Source organism: Microtus pennsylvanicus, chromosome 12, assembly GCF_037038515.1.
Source record: "Microtus pennsylvanicus isolate mMicPen1 chromosome 12, mMicPen1.hap1, whole genome shotgun sequence".
In the NCBI taxonomy this organism is placed as follows: Eukaryota; Metazoa; Chordata; class Mammalia; order Rodentia; family Cricetidae; genus Microtus; species Microtus pennsylvanicus.
Genome location: NC_134590.1, coordinates 92,439,347 through 92,462,157, shown reverse-complemented (window position 1 = coordinate 92,462,157; position 22,811 = coordinate 92,439,347). Strand labels below are relative to the sequence as shown.

At 58.2% G+C, this 22,811-nt stretch overlaps 2 protein-coding genes across 6 annotated transcripts; both read right to left on the bottom strand.

Annotated features, from left to right (window-relative positions):
• Positions 1-878: 878 nt before the first annotated feature.
• Lrg1 (leucine rich alpha-2-glycoprotein 1) lies at positions 879-3,043 on the bottom strand. Its single transcript, XM_075942650.1, has 2 exons — positions 2,916-3,043; positions 879-2,057 (listed from the first exon to the last, which is right to left on the bottom strand). The coding sequence occupies exons 1-2, from the start codon at positions 2,936-2,938 to the stop codon at positions 1,040-1,042; spliced, it is 1,041 nt and encodes a 346-aa protein (XP_075798765.1). The 5' UTR covers positions 2,939-3,043; the 3' UTR covers positions 879-1,039.
• A 1,100-nt stretch (positions 3,044-4,143) lies between these two features.
• On the bottom strand, positions 4,144-22,584 carry Sema6b (semaphorin 6B). 5 transcript variants are annotated; one of them, XM_075942646.1, is made up of 17 exons: positions 22,413-22,584; positions 13,752-13,985; positions 13,534-13,657; positions 12,071-12,131; positions 11,892-11,954; positions 11,511-11,612; positions 11,120-11,210; positions 10,253-10,372; positions 9,675-9,763; positions 8,578-8,795; positions 8,025-8,156; positions 7,560-7,709; positions 7,058-7,240; positions 6,823-6,972; positions 6,363-6,440; positions 6,174-6,232; positions 4,144-5,762 (listed from the first exon to the last, which is right to left on the bottom strand). In XM_075942646.1, exons 2-17 carry the CDS (start codon positions 13,870-13,872, stop codon positions 4,849-4,851), a joined length of 2,655 nt encoding a protein of 884 aa, XP_075798761.1. In that variant the 5' UTR covers positions 13,873-13,985; positions 22,413-22,584; the 3' UTR covers positions 4,144-4,848. The 5 variants fall into 5 exon arrangements, with proteins under 5 accessions (XP_075798761.1, XP_075798760.1, XP_075798764.1 ...); XM_075942645.1 differs by having other exon boundaries at positions 13,752-13,901; XM_075942649.1 differs by lacking the exon at positions 22,413-22,584 and adding an exon at positions 21,816-22,010 and having other exon boundaries at positions 13,752-13,901.
• Between the last annotated feature and the right edge of the window lie 227 nt (positions 22,585-22,811).

The window sequence follows — 22,811 nt, the reverse complement described above, 5'->3', positions numbered from 1 at the left end:
CGGTCACCATATCTGACCTCAGACTATGACCGAGGTCTTTCTTACTCTTGACTTTCGTATGTACGCTTGTTTTTCTGAGTCAGAGTCTCACTCTGTAGCCCAGGATAGCCTGGGCTCACTGAGGCTCCCCAGACCTGCTTCCTTATTATTATTATTATTATTATCATCATCATCATCATCATTACATTTATGTGTACGGGTGTCTGTATGTCGGTCTCTCATTGTGCATCGCCGGGTCCTGAGGAGGCCAGAGAGGGCGACGGCCGCCTGTGACTTCAGTGACAGGTGACTGAGCCATCGTGTGGTCGCTGGCACTCGAACCCTGGCTGGAGCCCTTCGCCACTCTACGGTCTCTGCTGTTTGATCCTGTCAGCTCTGACCCCACTTTATAGATCAGCGAACCGAGGCTCCAGACTTAACCCACCCTCCAGCTATCTCTGCAGGACTGTCACCCCTGCGCCAGGCGGCAGAAGCAGGAGAATCATGAGCTCAGAGCATCCTAACATAACAAGTTTGAGGCCAGCCTGAGCAACATGAGACCCTGTCTTGAAAAAAAGATGGGCTGTGGTGGCGCACGCCTTTAATCCCAGCAGAGGCACCCCCTCCCCCCCGCCAGGAGGCAAAGGCAGGGATCTCCGAGTTCGAGGCCAGCCTGGTCTACAGAGCGAGTTCTGGTCAAGCCTGGGCTACACAGTGAAAAGGGTTTGGAGAGCAACCTCAGTCAGTAAAGTGCTTGCCACGGAAGCCTGAAGACCTGAGTCAGAATCCCCAGCAGACACACTGTGGGTGGAGGGAAATGGCTCCTGCAAATTGCCCTCTGACCTCCACAAGGTCGCTGCGGTGCACGCGCATAAAATAAATCTAAAACAACAGGGTAGGAAACGTTGAGCCGGTTTTACTAACTGCTTTGGTGACTGGTGACCCCTGACAGGGTGGCCTGGGGTGCGGCAGAGGGAGAGTGCAGACAACGAAGAGCTCGGAGGGGGTCAAGGAACCTCAATCCCTGAGATAATGGGGAGCCCGCGCCCCAGTCACCAGCCTACGGGGATCCCAGCTCCTGCACATTCAGCAACCGCCGTCCCCTCAGGGCCTCGGGCCCGGCGCAGCGCGTGTCGTTCTGCGAGAACATCTTATGTCTGTTGGCGTGCAGCCAGCGACACAGGTCCCGCAGGTCCTCGTCGCAGACCCAGGGGTTGTGAGACACGTCGAAGCCGTCCTGCATGTCGCGGGCCGGCCTCCCCAGCGACGCCAACAGGCCGGGGGGCGTACTGGATAGAGAGTTGTTGGACAGATCTAACATGTCCAGTTGCCGGAGGCCCCGGAAGGCGCCGGCCGCCACCAAGGCCAGCCGGTTGTCGCTCAGGAACAGGACGCGCAGAAAGGGCTGGGGCGCGAGCAGGTCGTCCCCCAGCCTCCGCAGCCGGTTCCCTTCCAAGTGCAGGCGCTGCAGCCGCCTGGGGCCCCGCAGGAGGCCGGCGGGCAGAGTCTCCAGCAGGTTGTGGCCCAGGTCCAGGGTGCTCAGGGCGCGCAGGCCAGTGAGGAACCCAGCGGGCAGCGCGCGCAGTTGGTTCCCCGCCAGGTCCAGGTGGCCCAGGGCGCGCAGGCCCCACAGCCACCGCGCGCTCGCATCCCGCAGCCGGTTGTCCCGCAGGACCAGGGTGCGCAGGGCGACCGAGGTGAGAAAGAGCCCCAGGGGCAGGCGGCGAAGCTCGTTGCGGGTCAGGTCCAGGACGCGCAGACCGGGCACAGGCGCCAGCAGCCCCGGGGACAGCGCCTGGAGGCGGTTGCTGGAGAGGTGCAGCTCCCGCAGGCGCCGACACGCTCGCAGGGCGGCGGCGGGCAGCTGCGTCAAGTTGGAGAATTCCACAGACAGATGGACAGTATCAGCTGGGAGGGGACTCGGGAACTCGGTGGCACCGTGGCACGTGACTGTGGTGCCCTCAGCCGACGGCAGTACCACGCATTCCTTGAGGCTGGACGCAATGCCCTGGGCTGAAGTCACCAAGAGGGCCAGGAGGAGCAAGATTCTGGGTAGGCGGGTGTTGAGGTCCTGGGGGCTGCGGTCAGGGAACCATGGTGAAAATATATCCCCTCATCCCCCGTGGCCACCATGCTAGACTGAGACGATAAAGGCCTCACGGTTTGTTTCCTGTGTCTATTTTTGTCCTTTAGCTAGGTTGAGCTCATTGGCAGAGCTAGTGAACTCCTATTCATCCGGCAAAGCCTCAGCCACACTGTTTTCATTCTCACCTCCTGCCTCCCCTCTGCTTCCAGAAGCAGCCCTTGTCCAACAGCAAATCTCACCTCTACATCACTTAAGTTGCTTGAATTCCTGGGTCTGACCCCTACACACTCCCAACCCACCCCTATCCCTAACAGATGATCAGTTATTAATTATTCCCAGCCCAGCTCCCTTGTTAATTCTAATCTGGTATGTATCCTGGGTCTATTCCTAGCTCCCTCATTATGTGTTTGGAAGGGAGAGTCAGTGGACTTCTGCTCATCCTGCAAAGCCCCAGCCGCAATGTCCGGCTTTCATCAACCCTTCTCTGTCATTCTCAGGAAGGCAGAAGCTTCCAGATTAGGCTCCTCCTTTCTGTCCAGTCCCGGTTTGGGTTGTGGCCGTCACTAGGTACTCCAGGAGAACGCAGGGTCCAGGTGAAGAGTCCATCTGTAGTCAGGCCTGGCTAAGTCCTACCACAGCCCTGGAGCTCTGGGTCTTCCCTACTGCAGTGGAGTGGAGGTGACCATGGCCTCGGGCCTTGCCAGGCACCTCCCCTATGCCTGCTCACAGGGCCTCTGGGTGTCTGTGTCTTCAATAACTGCCTGCAAGCCTGCTTCTGTCCCGGCAATGTCCCCATGGCTCTGCCTGGCCTGGTGCCAGGTCTGTCCAGCACAGGCCGGGGGAGACCTACCTCCCTCCTTGCCAAGAGGCCATGGCCGCTCTTCTGTGTCCCTCCGAGTCTGTTCCTGTGGCCCCAGGCAGGTGGCTTTATACCTTTCCCACCCCACCTCAGTGCACAGCAGGAAAGAGCCTGGGGACAGGCCAGCATTGCTACACCCCTTCCTGGCAGTGGCCGCTGCTTCCTGCCCCTTCCTGGAAGGCCTTTCTCCAGCTTTAACTTCCTGGTCTAAGGACTGGTCCCACCCAGTGTCTCCAGGGCTGAGCCCCCAATCTCTCCCACCACACGATTTGGGGAGGGAGGTTGCAACATGACCGGGAGCCTGGCTGCTCCTTACAGCAGGAAGAGCGTTGGGAAAACTCTCCGGTCGAATACCTGGCACGCTGTGTTTTCTTTCTATGCTTCTTTAAGGCGCTGAGCAAGGAGCAGGGCCTGGTTCTGAATTCGAGCTCCTACACAACGTCCTAAAGCTGGTGGTTAGGGTCCCAGGACTCAGTTTCCCCACCTGCACAGCTGACAGTCTTCAAGAAAGCCTCTGATGACTGCATGTATCCAAAGCTCAGCGTGTGCAGGTGTCTGCTGTGAAGACAACAGCGAGATCCATTTCGAGGCTATGAATTTGCCTTTGAGGACAACTCTGGTAGTGTGACAGGCACACACACTCGCAGAGGCCACAGGTCAATGCTGCCTTTCTCTTAGCTCTCACCGACCCGAGACTGGACTAGGCTGACAGAGAGTCCTCCCCAACACTACAGTTACAATCACTGGGTGTGCACACCACCACGGCCGGGTTTTTCTGAGAACTAAGGTCCTCACGCTGCCACGGAAGGTGTTTTACCCACGCAGCCATCTCTGCGGCGCTTAGCAAGTTCCTCGGTGTTATTAGAGTTTCCCAGGTCTTCACAGGTCTCCCTGACCTCTCCTCCCAGCCTGGGCTCTGAGAGGCTAAACCCCCATTTGCCTGTGAGCCTGACTAAGAGCAGGTGTTCCCAGTCACCCTAGAAAACAGAGCTGACCCAGAGTCGAGGGGGCCGGTGGATGTAAACAGAGTTTTATTGACGGGGATAGGGCTGGGGAGGGTCTTGGACTCAGCTGGCCACGTGGCATGCACGGTCAGCTGGCGGTCAAAGAGGGGACGTCACAAGGGGGGGCGGGTGGCATGGGCCTCTCTGACCACCCCAGGGCTGTATTTACAGGGGGGTCTGCCCACCTCCACCCCCCTAAGACCCCACAAGCCCTTTAGAAGCAGGTTCCCCCATCTCCCAGCCTGGACCGCAGGTCCCCTCTGCAGAAGCAGGATTTGAACTCCAAACCGGCACCTCGGAGGCCCCCTCCCCAGGGATTTTCTCCAGAAGTCCCAGCATTGGCTCAGCCAACGCCAGGGTCTCTGAGGGCGCCACCACCCACATTCTGAGTCGCACACACGCACACCCACGGCGGCCCTGTCTCACACACACGCACACACACACTTCTGTCCCGGGCCCTTGCACACGAACAGACCATGCACACAGACACACACCCACACACGCAAGGACCCGGGACCGGGGAGAGGGTCCCTTCTGCGGAGGATGAGTTGAGGCGGGAAGGCTCATATCTGCAGCTCTGCCTCCCCTCACCCCACATCCTCACCCCCCACCCCGGCTGCCACCCCAAGAACGGGGCTGTGCAATTTCTTAGAAAAAAAAAAACTCAAAATAAACAAAAAAATCAAAGTCTATGCGCAGAAGGTCAAAGGTCGGCCTCCTCCCGCCCACCCCGGGGCTTCATGTCCTGAATCCTCCGAGATGGAGGGGGCTCTTGTGCTTCCCTGTGGCAAGGGGACCCCCACACATGTGGGTGGGGGACGGACGCACCCCACTCGGAGCCGGTGGGGCCCGGTGACCTGAGCTCGCGCCCCTCCCCGCCCCGGTCGCTGTGGTTGGCACCGTCGAGGCGTCCACCCGGCCTAGGGCACGGGAGGTGCAGTCCGCTCACCTGCCCCGCAGGGCAGCAGGTGCGTCGAGTCCGCGGGTGGGTGGCGGCGGGGACGGTGACCTCCGGGCCGGGCCTCACCGCTGTTGAACGTGTGCGTGCGCCTCAGGGCTGCTGCGGGGGGCCCGTGGGGACCCGGCCTCCGCAGGCTGCTGGTCGCGGGTGGGCTCCAGGGCCCGGGCAGGCCGTCGCCCGATAGGTCCAAGGGGCCGGTGGGTGCGGACACCACCCGCCGGCGGTCCGGGCTGGGGTGTGGCGTGAGCGGGAAGTCGCCGGGGTGCGAGGCCCGGCCAGGTCTAGGGGCGCAGAGGCGACCGTCGGGGCCCGGCTCCGCCGGCACCGGGGGCTGCTCAGGGGCGCGGGCGGGCGCCAGCAACAACAAGGAGGTGGAGGCCGAGGCCGACAGCAGAGCGTGGCTGTGGTCCCAGGCTCGCGGCCCCAGGGCGTGGGCGTGCGGGTGCGGCGTGGGCAAGCGCTTCTGGGGCAGAGGAGTCTGCTCCGGGGTGGGCAGTAGCCCCGAGTCCAGGTCGTGAGGGCCACCATGCAGCAGTGTTGCCTTCGTCCAGCCGTTCTGCATGAGCGGGGCGAGCAGGGCCTCCGGGGGACCCCCGGGTCCGCCGCCGGCTCCTCCGCGGCCCCCGGGCCCTGTCCCCCTGCGCTCGCCCAGCCGGCTCACGCTTAGCACTGCCTCTCCGCCGCCGTGCGCCAGGATGGCCTCCTTGTCCTTGCGCCGGGCCAGCTCCCGCCGCTCGCGGAGACCCACGAACCAGCCCACGCTGAAGCCAGACACCACAGCGCCCACCACGAACGCCGCCACCGAGGACGTCACCAGCAGGTTCACTGACACAAGTCCTGCACGCTCATCCGAGAGGCTGGCGCGCAAGAGCCCTGGGGACAGAAGGTGGCAGTGGGGTCCCAGGCTGAAAGCCAGTCTGTCTGCGCTAGATAGGCACTGAGTCACACGCCCATTTTTGGAGGGGTTCCACCCTGACCAAGCCCCCAGTTTATCGCTGGGGGTTCTAGACCCGGGCTCTACTCCGACCACACCCCCAGGCATGAGCTTTAAGTCTGAGCCACGCCCCTTGTCCCTGTTTTTTCTGGAGTCTGTACCTTTTCCTCATCTCCCAATCAGGCGGGTCTCATTTTCGTCCCTCCCTGCAGTCGCCACCAGAGGGCGCCCAGGAGCACAGAGTCACTGTACCTGCCCAAAGCCTTCCAAGCGTTCCTACCTCCCTCACCCCCAGACACAAGTCCTCAGCTTGTGTCAAAACACACAGGGAAGTCCCTTTCCCAGCTTACCTGAGCAGTCCCCTAAACCTGAGGTGCTGGCCCCGGACACATCTTGCTCAAACGTGGCACTGAGGTGGGGGAAGGGGACAGAAGTAGACTTAGCAGAGAACCCTTTGCACCCAACATGGCACAGGGAGGGGGAACGTGGACCATGGATCCTCAGATGCGCCCCCCCACCCATGTCCTCCTTCCCCGTACCTGGTTCCTGGTCTGAGGAAAATGCAGGAGCCATCGGGGGCCCAACCGCAGTATGGATCCTGGCTGCCAATACAGTTCCTATGATAGAGCATGGAACAGCTGCTCAGGGGACCTGGGCCATGTGACCTCCCAGTCACCACAGCTATGGTTGACTCAGAGTGAGTCTTGGAGGCCGGGGCTACTTCCTCTCCCTTTTCCACACAAGAAAGCAGAGGCTCAGGTGTGAAGTGGGGCACAGGGCTGGGCTGGCGTCTGAGCCCACACAATCTGTCCTCCCTGCAACAGCCACACAGTCTGCCCACTCCTCCTCCAACACGGGCTCCATCCTGCCCCGGGGCCTTTGCAAGGCTGTGTGCGCTGCCCAGTTCACGCCTCCATAAACCAAAGCTTTTCAGTGACATCTGGCTGTCTTCTCTGCCATCACCTCCCACCCTGTACCAGCCTTGGGGGGGGCACTTACTTCATGCACCCCGAGTGGAGCTGGCAGCGGGCAACAGGCACACGGACCACGCAGCGGGGGAAGGCAGCCAGCAGGCCACCTGAGGCTGTGTCCAGCTCCAGGCTCAGCAGTCGCTGCCCCCACTCACCACCGCTGCCGGATTGTCCACACCTGCGCACACAGAGTGGTGAGTGAGGCTGGTGTGCCCACCCTGGCGTCCAGCCGGCCGCTCCCACCTCCCTGGTTATCCCCAGACCTGTCAGGTCGGTAGGTTTCAAACTCCTCCAGGAAGACACTGGGCCCGGTGGTCCCTGAGACACTGGCATTGGGCCTCACGAGGAATTTGAGGATGGTGCCCACCTCGGAGCCAAGGAAGACTATTGTCTGATTGCCCCATGGGCCTGCACCCACGTCCACAGCCACTCGGGTCAGCTGGTGCCTGGAACACAAGATGGAGTTGGAGGTCAAGTTGGCCCCGAAGCCCTGAAGGCCTCCCACCCCAGGTATCAGGCATCTCCTAAATTGAGGGGTCTAGGAGTAGTTACACAGATACACACCAAATGATGCACACGACACTAAGAAGCCATGCTTGGTCCTGCTTTGGGCCCTCTGCATAGGCTGTGCCCCCCATTCCCTACCCCTGGGCATTTGCGTGAGCTGCCCTTGCCCAGCATATCCTTCAATCAATGAAGGCCCTTGACGGAGACCCATGCTCCCTCCCCAATGCCATCCCGAACTACACCCTCCCCAGCACTGACCGCATCAGAGTCCTCACGATCCAGGGAGCATGGCCCAGAGAAGGTACCGCTTCGTCCATCAGTGGGTGGGTCTTCACGAAGTTGAGGATCTCATCGGGCAGGGCGCTGGAGGCGTTGTACTGCATACCGGGGGCTGCGCAGCACCCGGGCCTGGGGAAGGACAGAAGAAGGGGAGTCAAGGAGGGTTCGGAGTACCTGGGGTCCAGCTTGAATGGCTCCCCACTCTGGCTTCACCCTCTAAACTCTTTGGAGCTTCAGGACCTCTGCCTTCTGATCTGATTTGCCCTGAGGCCTCACACAGGCTGTGCCCTCCTCCTCCCCAGGGCCTTTGCTTGGCTTAATCCTTGACAAATGAAGGTCGCTGGCATCGACTAAGGCCCAGCGACCCTCTGGTGTTGCTTCCTCCACCAGCTTCTCTCATTCTCCCTCCATCATCTCCTCTCCCAAGCTGACCGTCACTGTCACCTGGGCCGTGGCACTTGGTCTTCAGGTACTGGTGTCCAGATGGACTCCGGGGACTTCTGCTCTCGGAAGCGGCCTTCAAACACAGCAGCCACTTGGTTCATGTCAAAGGCGCAGACGGCTGAGCCAGGGATGCTGCGGAGGAGGGGAGGGACATTGCTGAGCCAGGTGGGGATGGAGCAACACAAGCCTCCCGAATGCCCCCAGGGCCTTTGCATCTGTTCAGTTCCCACCACGGCTTCCTTGACTGTCTAGTGTTCCAGCCTCGTCTGCTGACCTCTCTCGCAGACCAGCACATAGCCTCTGAATCTTCATCTATCCTGGTTCCCTCTTCCATGCCCCAGTGTCCCTTCTTCAGGAGCCCTTCCCGCCATGTCCCGTGGGACCACAGGACTCTGGGTGTCTCTTTTTTTTCCTTGGCCCCGGCTTGGCATGGAGGTCTCCTGGAATCGATGCCGCCCAACACAGGACTCAGAATGTTTGCTGGGTGAATGTGCAAACCCGGGGATTCTGCTCACCAAACACCCCTAGGGGGCGCCCTGTGGCATTGGCTGACCTGTTGCTGGGGGTGGAGAAGACAGCGAGGATCACCGGCCGGCCGCCCAGGCTCACTACACCTGTCACAGCCTGCAGTACATTGAAGTAGAAGTGTGAGTCCCCAGGCACGGAGCAGTTGAGCCGGGCCTTCAGGAAAGAAGTCCACTGCTTCTCCAGTACCCGTGGGGAGCCACCCACATCATTCTTGCACACACGGGCCACGCGGGATACCACCACCTGGACAAGCATCAGGAACAATGTGAGTCAGCGTGATGTAGAAACAGCTGCTTCAGGGCTGTAGAGATGGCTCAAAGGTTAAGAGCATTGCCTCCTCTTCCAAAGGTCCTGAGTTCAATTCCCAGCAACCACATGGTGGCTCACAACCATCTGTAATGGGGTCTGGTGCCCTCTTCTGGCCAGCAGGCATACACACAGACAGAATATTGGATACATAATAAATAAATAAATAAATAATTTTTTTAAAAAAAAAAAAGAAAAGAAATAGTGGCTGCAAGCCATGCAGGACAGAGGGAACCTCTGTTATAAGAACTAGAGGGGACCTGCCACATGGGATGCCAGACACCAGGGATATTGATGGCACAGGTGACAAAGCAAGAGATAAATTGATGGGTGCGTGAAAGGGTGGGTGAGTGGGTGGATGGGTGGATGGATGGATGGACGGACGGGTGGACGGACGGATGGTGGGTGGGAGGGTGGCTGGGTGGGTGGATGGATGGGTGGACAGATGGACGGATGGATGGGTGGACGGATGGGTGGATGGACGGGCGGGTGGGTGGGTGGATGGGTGGATGGATGGATGGATGGATTGTGTCAGTGAGACAGACAGAGAGTGTTGAGGGATGGATGGCAGCCGACGCTGTGGGGTCACATGACACCAGTGTCTCCAACACTCCTCTCTACAAAGATTTCAAACTCCACAGTTACTCACTAAATGTCTTCCAGTCTCAGAGGCCTGGGCCTTGCTGGAGGGGGCACTATAAAGATTGGGTCCTTTGACCCAGGTGGATTCCATGGTTAGATCTCTTGTCCACCTTCCCTGATGTGAGCTTCTCAACTCAGTGTCCCTGCCCAGGCATCCCAAGAGTATTTTGTCACCTTTTCCAGGTAGTTAAACTCCATGGCGATTTCCCGGAAGAAGAAATAGACATGACTTCCCCACTCCACAGCATGCACAAAGTAGGGCTCTGTGGAGAAGAATCGGGGTCCAGCCTGAGTCGTCAGGAAGGGGCTCTGGGGTAAGAATGTCACCAGCGCACACTGTGAGCTGTGCATTGTATTATGAAGGGGGGCTTAGAGTTGCCACTTAGTCAAAATGACTTCACTTTAACTCTTTTTGGGTGAGTGGGGTCATAACTCAAAAAAAAAAAATCACTGTGTCTATGCTCCCTAAGCTAACTGTGCTGTTTTATGACCCATGTCCTCCCTATTTTGTGAACTAGGCCCCAGGGTCTGCTCTCCTGTCCTTCCTTGAGGATCCTCAGCCACCCACTTCTAGCATGTTCTGCTTTACATGAAAATCTTCATCTGGTTTCATCTTTAAAAAGATCAACAGACTCCAAAAATGGAGATCCCAGTCCCTCCGCTCCTGATCTCCTCTGGGGCTCGTCCTTGTTAGGGAATGTCAGGTAAATGCCACATCCACAAGGCTTACACTCTGTTCTTAAGGGTCTCACCTTTGAACCACTTGGAGTCATGCTTCACTGTGCGCAGGGTGGGCCGGTCCCCGAGGCTGCGGTAGATGACGGCGTCGATGGCTAAGAAGTCAGTCACCGTGGCTGTGAAGAGCATTCCATCTGGATACAGGGGACCACAGTGCGAGAGGAGCAGATGGGGGTTAGACTGAGAAGGACCAGAGAGAAGCCAGGCATGGTGGCACACCCCTGATCCCAGCACAGGGGAGCCAGAGGCGGGTGAATCTATGAGTTCAGGGCTAGCCTGGTCTACAGAGTGAGTTCCAGGCCAGCCAGGGCTACACAGTGAGCCTCTGTCTTAAAAAACAAGAAGGAGGAGGAGGAGGAGGAGGAGGGGAGGAGGAAGAGGAGAGGAGGAGGGGAGGAGGAAGGGAGGAGGGGAGGAGGAAGAGGAGAGGAGGAGGGGAGGAGGAAGGGAGGAGAGGAGGAGGGGAGGAGGAAGGGAGGAGAGGAGGAGGGGAGGAGGAAGGGAGGAGAGGAGGAGGGGAGGAGGAAGGGAGGAGAGGAGGAGGGGAGGAGGAGGAAGAGGAGGGGAAGAGGAGGGGAGGAGGAGGAGGAGGAGGAGGAGAAGGAGGAGGAGGCCCAGAAGGGGGTTGGGCAACAACTAGAACGTCAGCCTAATGTGGCCTGTGACCAGGCTGAGCCTGGAACCCATCATGATCCCAGGCTGAGTCTTGGCCACAGGTTCAGTTTCTTCCTCTATGCTTAGCCTAGCCACCATCCTGACCTTGACTCTGACTGTGTCTAGAGTCTGTCTGTCCATTTCCCAGCTGCCTCTGAGTGACCGAGACTTTAGGAAAGTAAAATGCCTCTCTTCGGGCTGGATGGGCCAATGCAGGAATTGCTCACCTGAGAAGAGGGCGACATTGGCATGCTTGGGGTCGTAGGGGCAGCGGGCCATGCCGCTGATGTTGTCCCCGAGAGGCTGCAGCGTGTCCATCTGCATGGAGGATGGAGTCTGAGCAATGGCTGTCACCCTGCCTGGCAGCTCCTGGCTTCCCCACTCCCCCACTCCAGAAAAACCCTCGCTTCATCCTGGATTACTGTGTGACACTGGCCAGTCAATTAACCTCTCTGGGCCTTAGTTTCCTGGTATGTGAACGGCCGGAGCCTATTGTCTTGCAGGGAAATGGGGAAAATGCCGGCAGGCCTAGCGTAAGGGTACGTGTGGCTTGGAGGAAACCCTGGGCACATGGAGGCAAAGCAGACCCCTTAGGGGCTCAGAAGGGCTGAGACTCACACTGTAATTGGCGCAGATGGGGTTAAACGCATTGGAGCCGCACACGAAGAGCGTGGACTCGTCACGAAGCAGGAGCACCTTGACAAAGTTCCGACACTCGCCCTGGGGTGGAGAGGGAGGAAGGAGACATGAAGGGTGTTGTCCGGTCCCTGTGAATATGGCTAGGGCTGGGAAGTCAGCCGAGGCTGACCTAAGGTTTGGGGTTACGTGATGGGATGAAGGTTGGGCATGTCCTGGGTAGACGGGGAGAGGCAACTGAAGTGTTCCGCCTTCAGGGAAACCATCAGGAGGTGGGAAGAACCTCCCTGAGCCTGGCCACGAGAGGATGGGGCCCGGGAGGGCAGGGTGGGCTAGGCCACGGCCGGGCCAGGTGCCTCTAACCTCTTGCTTGCCCTTCATCCGACACACATTGATGTCACTGGGATTGGAGCGCCAGGTCAGCTTCTGCCGATACAAAGAAAGTGGGGTGAGGTGATGTGGCCCTCAGCACCCCTCAGATCCCTCCTCTCAGCCGAGTTCCACCTCCCCGTTTGGAGCCCCGGTACTGGCGCCTTCCTCACCCTCTGGTACCGCAGCTCTGTGGATGTGGACGGTTCCAGCTCTACCTGGTACAGGTTGTCTCTATAGGAAGAGCATGGTCTGTGAGATTGGGGGACCCCACCACTGTCAGTCCTACCACAATACACATGGTGCCCATCTGGCACCCACGCTGTCCTTGGCCCGATTTGTGGTTTCTGCCTTTGAAATCTATGCCATATCCACCCCTTTCTCACACCCAGCACGCTGCCACCTCCTCCTGCCCCTAAACCTGACAGCTTGGTCACATCCAGGGCTCAGTGCCAACCTGCCACCAGGAGGCGCCTGTGAGCCCCGAGTCCACTACTTCGCCCAGAGCCCGTCACTCCCTCTGCCAAGCCCCGAATTCCTCTCTATCACTCCCTCTAGGCACCCAGTAGATTGTGCCCAGACATTGTCCCCAACTGTCATACCCAGGTCAACTGTAGGCTAATCCCCTTAAAACTCAGACTTAAGGGTCTGGAGGGATGCCTCAAGGGTTAAGAGCATTGGCTGCTCTTCCAGAGGACCTGAGTTCAATTCCCAGAACCCACATGGCAGCTCACAACTGTCTGTAGCTCCAGTTCCAGGGGACCTGAACACCCTCACATGTAGGCAAAGCACCAACACACATAAAATAAAAATAGGTAGCTGGGCGGTGGTGGCGCACACCTTTAATCCCAGCACTCAGGAGGCAGGGGCAGACAGATCTCTGTGAGTTTGAGGTCAGCCTATTCTACAAGAGCTAGTTCCAGGACAGGTTCCAAAGCTACAGAAAAATCCTGTCTTGAAAAACCAAAATTAATAATTAATTAAAAAAAAAGAACTCAGACTTAAGGCAAGTGATCTCTGTGAGTTCGAGGCCAGCCTACAGAACGAGTTCCAGAACAGACAGGAGTACACAAAAAACCCCTGTCTTAAAAAATGACAGCAACAACAAAACCAAACAAAAATCTCAGGCTCAGGCGAAAGCGCCCTCAGACAGCACTCGGTACCCTGAACGCTGGCGTTTGCTCCGAAGATGGCTCAGGGGGTAAAGTCACCGGCTGCAAAGCCAATCCCTGGCCCTGAGCGGAGGGGAGGAGACCCGCCCTCACAGGTCGTCCTCCGCACCATGTGTGTACACTGTGCACCTTTACATAAACACATCCATGTACGTCACTCACGTACGTCACACGGACACAAGCACAAAGTAAAATGTAAACCGGGTAATGGTGGCGCACGCCTTTCATCCCAGCACTCAAGAAGCAGAGGCTGGCGGATCTCTGAGTTCCAGGACAGCCAGGGCTACCCAGAGAAACCCCGTCTCAAACAAAGCCACCCAGCATTCAGCACCCTTAAACTCAGTGCTCAATAGTCTTACAACTCAGTTCAGTACCCTTGAAACTCAGCATTCAGCACCACAGGTAACAAGTCCATCACGCACCCCCTCAACTGTGCTGTTGTAGACGCCCAAGCACTTGCGTACCTGTCCCCGATGAACAGTGTCCTGTTAACGCGTAGCACCCGTTGGATGTTGAGGTCCTCGGCACCCTCCGCAGGGCTCAGACGACCAGGCCCGCTGCCCACGAACACGGGGTAGTGGCTCAGGTCTAGGGGAGGGCGTGAAAGGAGGACGCACTTGGAAACAAGATCCCACCCACCTGGGACCCCGACAAGCCCCACCCGTCGTTTTCCTAGACTCACAGTCCCTGGGGGCCACGCTGAGTGGAGGTGGTTCTTCCGGGAAGAGACCGTGAGCGACCCCCAGGAGCAGCAGCAGGAGCAGCAGGGCTGGGCAGGGAGGGGGCGCTCGCGGGGTCCGCATGGCGAGGACCAGGTGGCCACAGGTGACACCTGCAAGTCAGGACTGGGGTGAGTGGCGCGGTCTGCAGTTCCAGAAGCAGCCGGCAGGGGGCGCGCGAGCCCCTTCCTCTCAGACTAAAAGTAAAAACATTGATAATAATAAGGACGCTCAGACGATGTTTAATTAACAAGCGACTTTACGACCACATGTGAGTAAAAATCTCAGGAAATAGCTGCAAACGAAAATGAATTAGGTAATTAAAAATTAATCACGAGAATTACAATAATGGATATTATCTTAAAACATGCGCTTTAGAATCCAATTTCAAAAAGCATTTAAAAATATCATTCAAATTAAAACACGAAAAGGCTGTGAGCCTGGCGTCGTTGCGTAGGCCTGTCACATCAACCCCGGAGAGGCTGAGGCAGCAGCATCATTAGGTCTAGGCCAGCCTGGGCTTAACAGCAAAACCCCTTGATAAAACCAAATCGCCACAAAATTAAAATAAAGAGGGATATGATTTTAAATGTGAAGGCTGAACAAAACATAAGAGAATTAAAAGCCCATGGTGCTTTATAAACCACAGCATAAGCGATGGAGTCCCGGAACATCCCACGAGACAGGGCCTGGTGTCCCTGGTGAACTTGACTTTCTGTTCCCTTGGGCCAATTCCTCTTGCTCTCATCCATAACTGAGGAATCCTGAGGTATGTGAGTTCACACAAGGGACCCCAGCCCTCCAAAACTGGGGATCCCGGGGCATGGCGGCACCTCCCTACCAGAAAGGAGTGCAGTCCAGGTCCCAGGCACCCTTCATGGGACTCTCAGCAGCTTCATCAATCTTCAACCAGCTCTGGGCCTCAGTTTTCCTCATCCAGGCTACAGAGATTTCTCCCAGCCCTCCCTCCCCTCGCAATCTTGTGTCTTGGGGATCTGGAGCCCCAGTAGGTGGGAGCTATGGAGGGAACATCAGTCCCAGAACACAGGGCTCTAACGTTCAGGGCCAAAAAACAGGAAGACCTTGCGTGGCTTCCTCTCCCTGACCCTGGCTTCCAGGATTTGTGACTCAGAGGACGCATGTCCTCGGACACGGGCCTACTTCCTCATGAGCTTCCTACAGGGCTCCTCCCTGCGCTGCCCCCTCTACCCACCCCAGGACCCCAGACTGCAGGAGGCTTATCTCAGCACTTTGGCCGCCCTGACCCCCGGCTATGGCCCCAGCCCCTCACTGGGGATTCTAGGCGGGGCTCCACCATGACCACGCCCCCAGATCCCTCACTGGGGGGGATTCTAGGTCTGATTCTGTAGCTCTGGACTCAGAGCTCAGGGAACACAACCACAGGAGTCGCAATGAGGAGCTCTGTTTTCAACAAAAGTCCCTGTCCCCCAGAGTAAGATGGAATATTAAACATAATTTTTTTGAGACTGGTTCTTACTATGTAGACCAGGCTGGCCTGACCCTCCCTGAGATCCACCCCTCAGCCCTGAATCTGGGTCTTCAAGGCAACACTGTTGAATAGGGGTTCCAACCATTCTCTGACACACCGCAGCCTCCTTGCACCCCGAGGCCCCTCCACACCATCCAGGATGCCTCCTTCTCCGCTCCCTGCACTCAGCTCAGGGTCACCCACACTTGTGACACATTTTCCACTCATCCGCGAAGTTCTTCAGCACACGGGAGCAAAGGACACTGTGGGTCTATCTCCTGCAGGCTCCCAGCACCTCCCTCAGATCTTAGCCCACAGTCCTCCGGCCCCATCCCTCTCCTCCCTCTCTGTTCCCCTCCCCACTGCTCCTCCAACTGCGCTAGGTGCCCACAGGACTCTCCTACGGTCACCGTGTGTGAATACGTGATCACCACCGAGAGCTGTGCCCTGCTGCCTCAGTGTCCCCAGTCCCCTGACATACACCCACGGTCACCCCATCACCGAACCTGTCCTAGTGTGAGTGACCACCCACACGTTTCAAAATGTGTCCCTGGGTGCACCGCCACCTCCGGCACCTGCCTGTGTGCCTCCCCCACATGGCTTCCAGGTACTCTGGTTCATGTGACAGCCCAATCTCACTGGCTGTGTGGGGAAACTGAGGCCCAGCACATGGGATGGGCAGGCCCAGCCAGAGGCCAAGGACCTTCATTTCCCGGACTCTGCGTCAGAGACACAACTGCAAATGTCCCAGATGTCACAATTGAGCCTGGGGGCAGAACACCTCCTACTGGTGGTAGTCTTTGGCTGCCCAGCGGTCTTGGCTGACCCCCAACCCAAACTCCTCATCCCCACCCTCACCTAACCCCATCCCCCTCCTCAGTTCACCTTACACCTCCTCACCCCCTCACCCCTGCATCTCCATAAGGAAGTTCTAAATTCAGTCCCTCTTGATTTCAGGGGGACTGGGATGCTGTGGAAGGGTCCCCCCACCTTCCTGCCCCCCATTCCTCATGACCACCAAGCAAGTAACAGCTGGGCTCTCCACACTCTGCCCCTCACCTGGCTGTGACTCTGACAGACCCTCAACTGATGGCAATCCCCTGCCTCCTCCTGCCTCCTGCTTCCCCAGGGGGATCAGATGACTGGCAGCAGCCAGAGCTGGCCTGGTCCGGTTACTGGCTCCCCTTACAGCTACCCCCAGCTGCTTCATGCCCCACCTGGCAAAGGCAGAGGGAGGACTCAACCTCGTCCCCTCAATTTGAACCCGCTTCCTGACTTCTCAGTTTCCTCACCCATGAGGCGAGTGACAAGCTGCCGGCCTACACTGTCTCCAGTAAGTTATCCACGTGTATACGAGTGGTGCACAATGGTTGCTTAACTGTAAGGATGTCTGAGCTTGCTGTGTCCTCCCTCTGGGCCACTGCTGTGTCCCCACAACAAGAAGCCAGCATACAGTAGTTGCTCAATAAATACCAGGTGAATCAGTGCCCTGAGAAGGGCATTCTGGCAAAGGCAAGCTCACTCCGGACTTTCTGAGCACCGACTCTACACCAGCAAGGTCAAGGATCCAGCCGTGATCTGAATTACACATGCCCTTGGCACCATGGCAGGTATACAGAAAGTGGTCAATAAAGGACATGCAAAGCTCCCCCAGGTGTGACCCCAGAGCTCAGAGAGGCTGCATCACTCGGCCTAGGTCACGCAGCACATCCCAGTGGACAGTGGGGCAGAGAGCAGAGTGAGGGAACCTGTGAGTCCACTCCCGATGGACACCTGAGATAAGCGCGGGGACAGGTTCCAGGGCCTCGCAAGGACTGCTGGGAACAGGAAGTGAGGAAGACAGGCAGAAATGGGTCCCCGGGGAAGACCCAAGTGACTGCCCATGATGGGAGTCAAAGCCAGGATCACCCCTGGGTGACCCCGGGACTGCAGCACCCCAGTCCCAGTTTTGTGTCTTTCCAGCACCTGGGAGCCAGACTCTCTGAAGGGGTCCACACAAACACTATGGAGATCCACGGTGTTCAGGATCACATGATGGAGACTCACTGTGTTCAGGGATCACATGATGGAGACCCACTGTGTTCCCAGCTCACATGTGGAGACCTACTGTGTTCCCAGCTCACATGTGGAGACCCACTGTGTTCAGGATCACATGATAGAGCGCCTACTGTGTTCCCAGCTCACATGTGGAGACCCACTGTGTTCCCAGCTCACATGTGGAGACCCACTGTGTTCAGGATCACATGATAGAGCACCTACTGTGTTCAGGGATCACATGATGGAGACCCACTGTGTTCCCAGCTCACATGTGGAGACCTACTGTGTTCCCAGCTCACATGTGGAGACCCACTGTGTTCAGGATCACATGATAGAGCGCCTACCGTGTTCCCAGCTCACATGTGGAGACCTACTGTGTTCCCAGCTCACATGTGGAGACCTACTGTGTTCCCAGCTCACATGTGGAGACCCACTGTGTTCCCAGCTCACATGTGGAGACCTACTGTGTTCCCAGCTCACATGTGGAGACCTACTGTGTTCAGGGATCACATGATGGAGACCCACTGTGTTCCCAGCTCACATGTGGAGACCTTCTGTGTTCCCAGCTCACATGTGGAGATCCACTGTGTTCAGGATCACATGATGGAGCACCCACTATGTTCCCAGCTCACATGTGGAGACCCACTGTGTTCAAAATTCACATGATAGAGCACCTACTGTGTTCCCAGCTCACATGTGGAGACCTACTGTGTTCCCAGCTCACATGTGGAGACCCACTGTGTTCCCAGCTCACATGTGGAGACCTACTGTGTTCCCAGCTCACATGTGGAGACCCACTGTGTTCCCAGCTCACATGTGGAGACCCACTGTGTTCAGGGATCACATGATGGAGACCCACTGTGTTCAGGATCACATGATGGAGACCCACTGTGTTCCCAGCTCACATGTGGAGACCTACTGTGTTCCCAGCTCACATGTGGAGACCCACTGTGTTCCCAGCTCACATGTGGAGACCCACTGTGTTCCCAGCTCACATGTGGAGACCTACTGTGTTCCCAGCTCACATGTGGAGACCCACTGTGTTCCCAGCTCACATGTGGAGACCCACTGTGTTCAGGGATCACATGATGGAGAACCACTGTGTTCAGGGATCACATGATGGAGAACCACTGTGTTCCCAGCTCACATGTGGAGACCCACTGTGTTCAGGGATCACATGATGGAGAACCACTGTGTTCAGGGATCACATGATGGAGAACCACTGTGTTCCCAGCTCACATGTGGAGACCTACTGTGTTCAGGGATCACATGATGGAGACCCACTGTGTTCCCAGCTCACATGTGGAGTCCCACTGTGTTCAGGAATCACATGATAGAGCGCCTACTGTGTTCCCAGCTCACATGTGGAGACCTACTGTGTTCAGAACTCACATGATGGAGAACCAATGTGTTCCCAGCTCACATGTGGAGACCTACTGTGTTCAGGGATCACATGATGGAGAACCACTGTGTTCCCAGCTCACATGTGGAGACCCACTGTGTTCAGGATCACATGATGGAGCACCCACTGTGTTCCCAACTCACATGTGGAGACCTACTGTGTTCCCAGCTCACATCTAGAGACCCACTGTGTTCCCAGCTCACATGTGGAGACCCACTATGTACTGGATCACATGATGAAGACCTACTGTGCCCCCAGCTCACATGTAGAGACCTACTGTGTTCAGAGATCGCATGATAGAGCACCTAGTGTGTTCCCAGCTCACATCTGGAGACCCACTGTGTTCAGGGATCACATGATGGAGCACCTACTGTGTTCCCAGCTCACATGTGAAGATCCACTGTGTTCAGGATCACATGATGGAGCACCCACTATGTTCCCAGCTCACATGTGGAGACCCACTGTGTTCAGAATTCACATGATAGAGCACCTACTGTGTTCCCAGCTCACATGTGGAGACCTACTGTGTTTAGAGCCCTGTGGTGGTGTGTCAGAGAATGTCTACCTCAGTTCCTAGAATAGGGATTGCCCGGACTTTTCACCTGGGAGAGGACTAAAGCCCAGAGTGGGCAGAAGGAGCCTGAGATTGAACAGCCACAACTACTGCCCACAAGAACCTACCTAGGGGGCTGGAGAGATGGCTCAGCGGTTAAGAACACTGATTGTTCTACCAGAGGTCCTGAGTTCAATTCCCAGCAACCACATGGTGGCTTACAACCATCTCTAATAAGATCTGGTGCCAACTTCCGGCCTGCAGGGACACATGCAGTCAGAATATTGTATACATAATAAATAAATAAATCTTTAAAAAAAAAAAAAGAACCTACCTAGGGGTGAAGCTGTCCCCAGTTTCTGGGATCCCCAGAGTCTGTCTGTACTCCCCGCAGCCTGTGCCCTCTATGCTGCTCCCTTCGCCCTCCTCCATCACACCAGACTGCGTCATGCAGCCGGTTCCTTTCTACCGCAGCAACCCTTGCCCCGGGACTTAGCATGGCCCTCTGTCCCCTGCCCTGGGGCCTGTCCACAGCTGTGTTTCCCGCCCTGGGCCTCTGCACTGTCAGCCCGAGGGCTTAGGGCCACATCCTGGGAAGGGATCTCTGCTGCCTCTAGTGTGACTCTCAGAAAATACGTGACCCCTCCCTCAGGACTTCCACAACAGCCGGCGCAGCTCCAGCTGCAAGGCCCTTCTCCATGCACCTTTCCTGATCCACAATGCGAATTCAACTTTCCCTAGCTTCAGTTGCTCCCTCCACTAAAGCTCCAACCGCACAGTAGAGTGAGCCAGTATCTGCCTCAGTTTCCCCTCTCATGGTCTGGAAGAGTTCTATGAAACAAACAGAAAAGCTGGGGTGGTTGTCTGGCCACTGGGAATGTTTGTTGACCGACTGAATGACTTCCCTAATCATTCAGATACCTCTAGAAGGAAGTTCCTTGGGGCTGAGCCAAGTGCATCCTGGGAAATGAGGTCTTCAGCCCGCCCAGCCTGCCTCTCACCTGAGTTAAGAGTCACCCACCCACCACGACCCCTCCCCAGAAGGAACAGCTCTGTGTCAGCCCCTCGGCTCCCAGCGACTCTGAAATCTCGCCACGTCCCCCATTTCTTAACAGTCCCGCGTGACCCCGGGAATGACGCTCCCACTTCAAAAAGTTCAGGCACCCTGGAAGTTCTCCCACTCCCCAGCCCAGTCCTCCCAGCTGCCCCTCCAGACCCACACCCAGGGTCAGCTCGGGACACCAGCTTTCCCTGGAGGCGCCAGTCACCTTTCTGTCTGGCTCACCTGTCCGCAGTTTGACGTCACCTCTTCCAGGGCAGCCACCTGCCTGCCCTCTGCCACAGACAGACAGATGGACCGGGTCGGGGGGGGGGGGGGCGGGGCGGGGGAGGATTGGAAGCCCCAGAGGATCTGAGGCCCCAGGAAACGCAGTGGGGGAAGAAGCTGGCAGAGCTGGTAGCACAGGAGAGCGCACAGAGACTGACCTCCTAGCCCAGGACACACAGCGAAGCTAAAAGTTCAAACCGACTTCCCTCTGGGGCCCAAGACATCCAGGGCCACCTCGGAGGAGAACTTGAGAGCGCTCGGTTTCCAGTGGATAGAGAGAACAGGCTCCCTCACTTGCTGCCTGAGAAACCCAGGACCCCACAAAACAAGGCAGTCCCAGTGGGCGTTCAGGGCCTCAATTTCCCCACTTCCTTTTGGCCCCCAGGCTGCCAGCTACTCAGTCTGAGGCTCCCCAGCACAGAACAGTGACCTCCACTCTGCCAGCCAGCAGGCCAGGTGGCATCAGGCCCTCCCAGGTCCAGGCCTTGAACCTCCCCACCTCTAACCTCTCAATAACCTGAAAGCAATCGTGCACCCTGAAAACCTGCTAGAAAACTCTAGTCCAGGGGCCGAGAAAGGGAACCAGGCAGAAGCCGCCTGGCCAGGCCCTCCAGTCATTCTATCCTCAGAGCATCCTCCAGCCCAGAGCTTGCTGGGCTGCAATATTGGGGTTCCCAACTCGGTTACACTCAGCTTGGGGTGGGGGTGTCCAGAGGCTAAAAGAATCTGGGGGTGACACAGACCTCAGGCAGGTTACAGAACCTGGGGAGGAGGACGACAGAGAGCTCAGGCGCCGGGGGTGGGGGGAACGACACAGATCTCAGGTGGGGATGAAACACACAGACCTCAGGCAGAGTGACAGCGACCTGGGAAGCTCGGTGACACAGACCTGGGGGAGCAGGCACACGGACCTCACGGGGGCACACAGAGACCTCAAGCTTTGGTGACACAAAACAGACCTCAGGCGGGGGTGACACAGACCTCAGGTGGGGGTGACAGACCCCTAGCCGAGAGAAACTGGGATCCGTGGGTCCCTCCTGACCTCAGAGCTGTCGCAGGCCTAGAATTCGCCATCTAAGGCCGAGGTGGGGGTTCGGCCTGGCAGCGGCTCTGGGGAGGCGCCCCAAAGTCGGCGGTGGAGAGCAGGATGGGGCACGTGACCCCCGCCCCAGGGACCAATCAGCGCCGCGGTCGGCCGGGGGGCCACGGTGGCACCCACCCTGTGCGGCTGCTAGAGATGCTCCTTTGTCCCATTGTCGGGCTTTGGGGGGCCTTGGCCGCCCCCCTCAGGGCCCCGCTGCAGCGGGGGCGTTGGCCGCGATCTGTGTGCACCCCCCCACTCCAGCTGCGTGGCCGGAGGGGACCGGCAGGTTCCCGAGAGCTGGGGAGCAGCCGGTGCACGGGGCCGCGTCGGGACCCACGGGGGGTCGCGGCTGTGTGTCCCGCCCCCTCCCCCACCCCCACCCGCAGGCCGTCGCCTCAACAATTCAAAGCCGCCTTCTCTGCCCCGACGCGACGAGCCCCGGCCTTGGCTGCAATCCCCGCCCGCTGCGCAGCCCGTTAGCCCCGCCCAGGGCGCTGGAGCCGCCGCGACCGCACGCGGGGGCCCGGGCCAGTGTCGCTGCACGAGGCGCCCGCGGCCTGTGCGTGCCCGGTGCGTGAGTCCCCAGTGCATCTGTCTCCGCATCTGTCCCCGCGTCCGTCCCCGTGTCCGTCCCCGCATCTGTCCCCGCTGCATCTGTACCCGCAGCATCTGTCCAAGGTGCGTCCCCGCGTCGGTCGCCGCGTCTGTCCCCGCGTCCGTTCCCGCTCTCACCTCGCAGCGCAGGCCGAGCACTTGCCCGGCTCGGCCCCGGCCCCGTAGCGCCTCAGCCCGGGCTCCCACGCGCGGGCGGCTCCCGCGGGGGCGCAGCGCGGTGTCCGGGCCGGGGCCGCATCTCCGCCGCCGCCGCCGCTGCGACTCCCGGCTCCGCCACCTCCGCCCCCAGCGCCCGAGCCCGGAGCCCCGCAAAACCCGGCGCGGATCGACGCGGAGAGGAACGCGGTCGGGAGGAGGAGGGGGTGCCTCGGCCTTACCCGGCCTCAGTTTCCCTCTGTGCTTCTCACCTTTCACCACGGGAGTGAAGCTGAAGGCCACGGGGTCCCGCACTGAGCGGGGTATCTCCAGTATACAGTATACATAGACGCTTTGCTATTGGTTGTTTTACATACAATC

What these genes read in the sequence shown, in the direction of transcription:
- Sema6b (XM_075942646.1), bottom strand. Translation starts at nt 13,872, where the DNA reads ATGCGGACCCCGCGAGCGCCCCCTCCCTGCCCAGCCCTGCTGCTCCTG. An exon ending in ACACTGTTCATCGGGGACAG is followed by an intron (nt 12,132 to 13,533) that starts GTACGCAAGTGC and finishes CTCTTCCTATAG; the next exon opens with AGACAACCTGTACCAGGTAG. An exon ending in GAAACCTACCGACCTGACAG is followed by an intron (nt 6,973 to 7,057) that starts GTCTGGGGATAA and finishes CTGTGTGCGCAG; the next exon opens with GTGTGGACAATCCGGCAGCG.
- Lrg1 (XM_075942650.1), bottom strand. Translation starts at nt 2,938, where the DNA reads ATGGCCTCTTGGCAAGGAGGGAG. An exon ending in GCCTCTTGGCAAGGAGGGAG is followed by an intron (nt 2,058 to 2,915) that starts GTAGGTCTCCCC and finishes CCCTGACCGCAG; the next exon opens with CCCCCAGGACCTCAACACCC.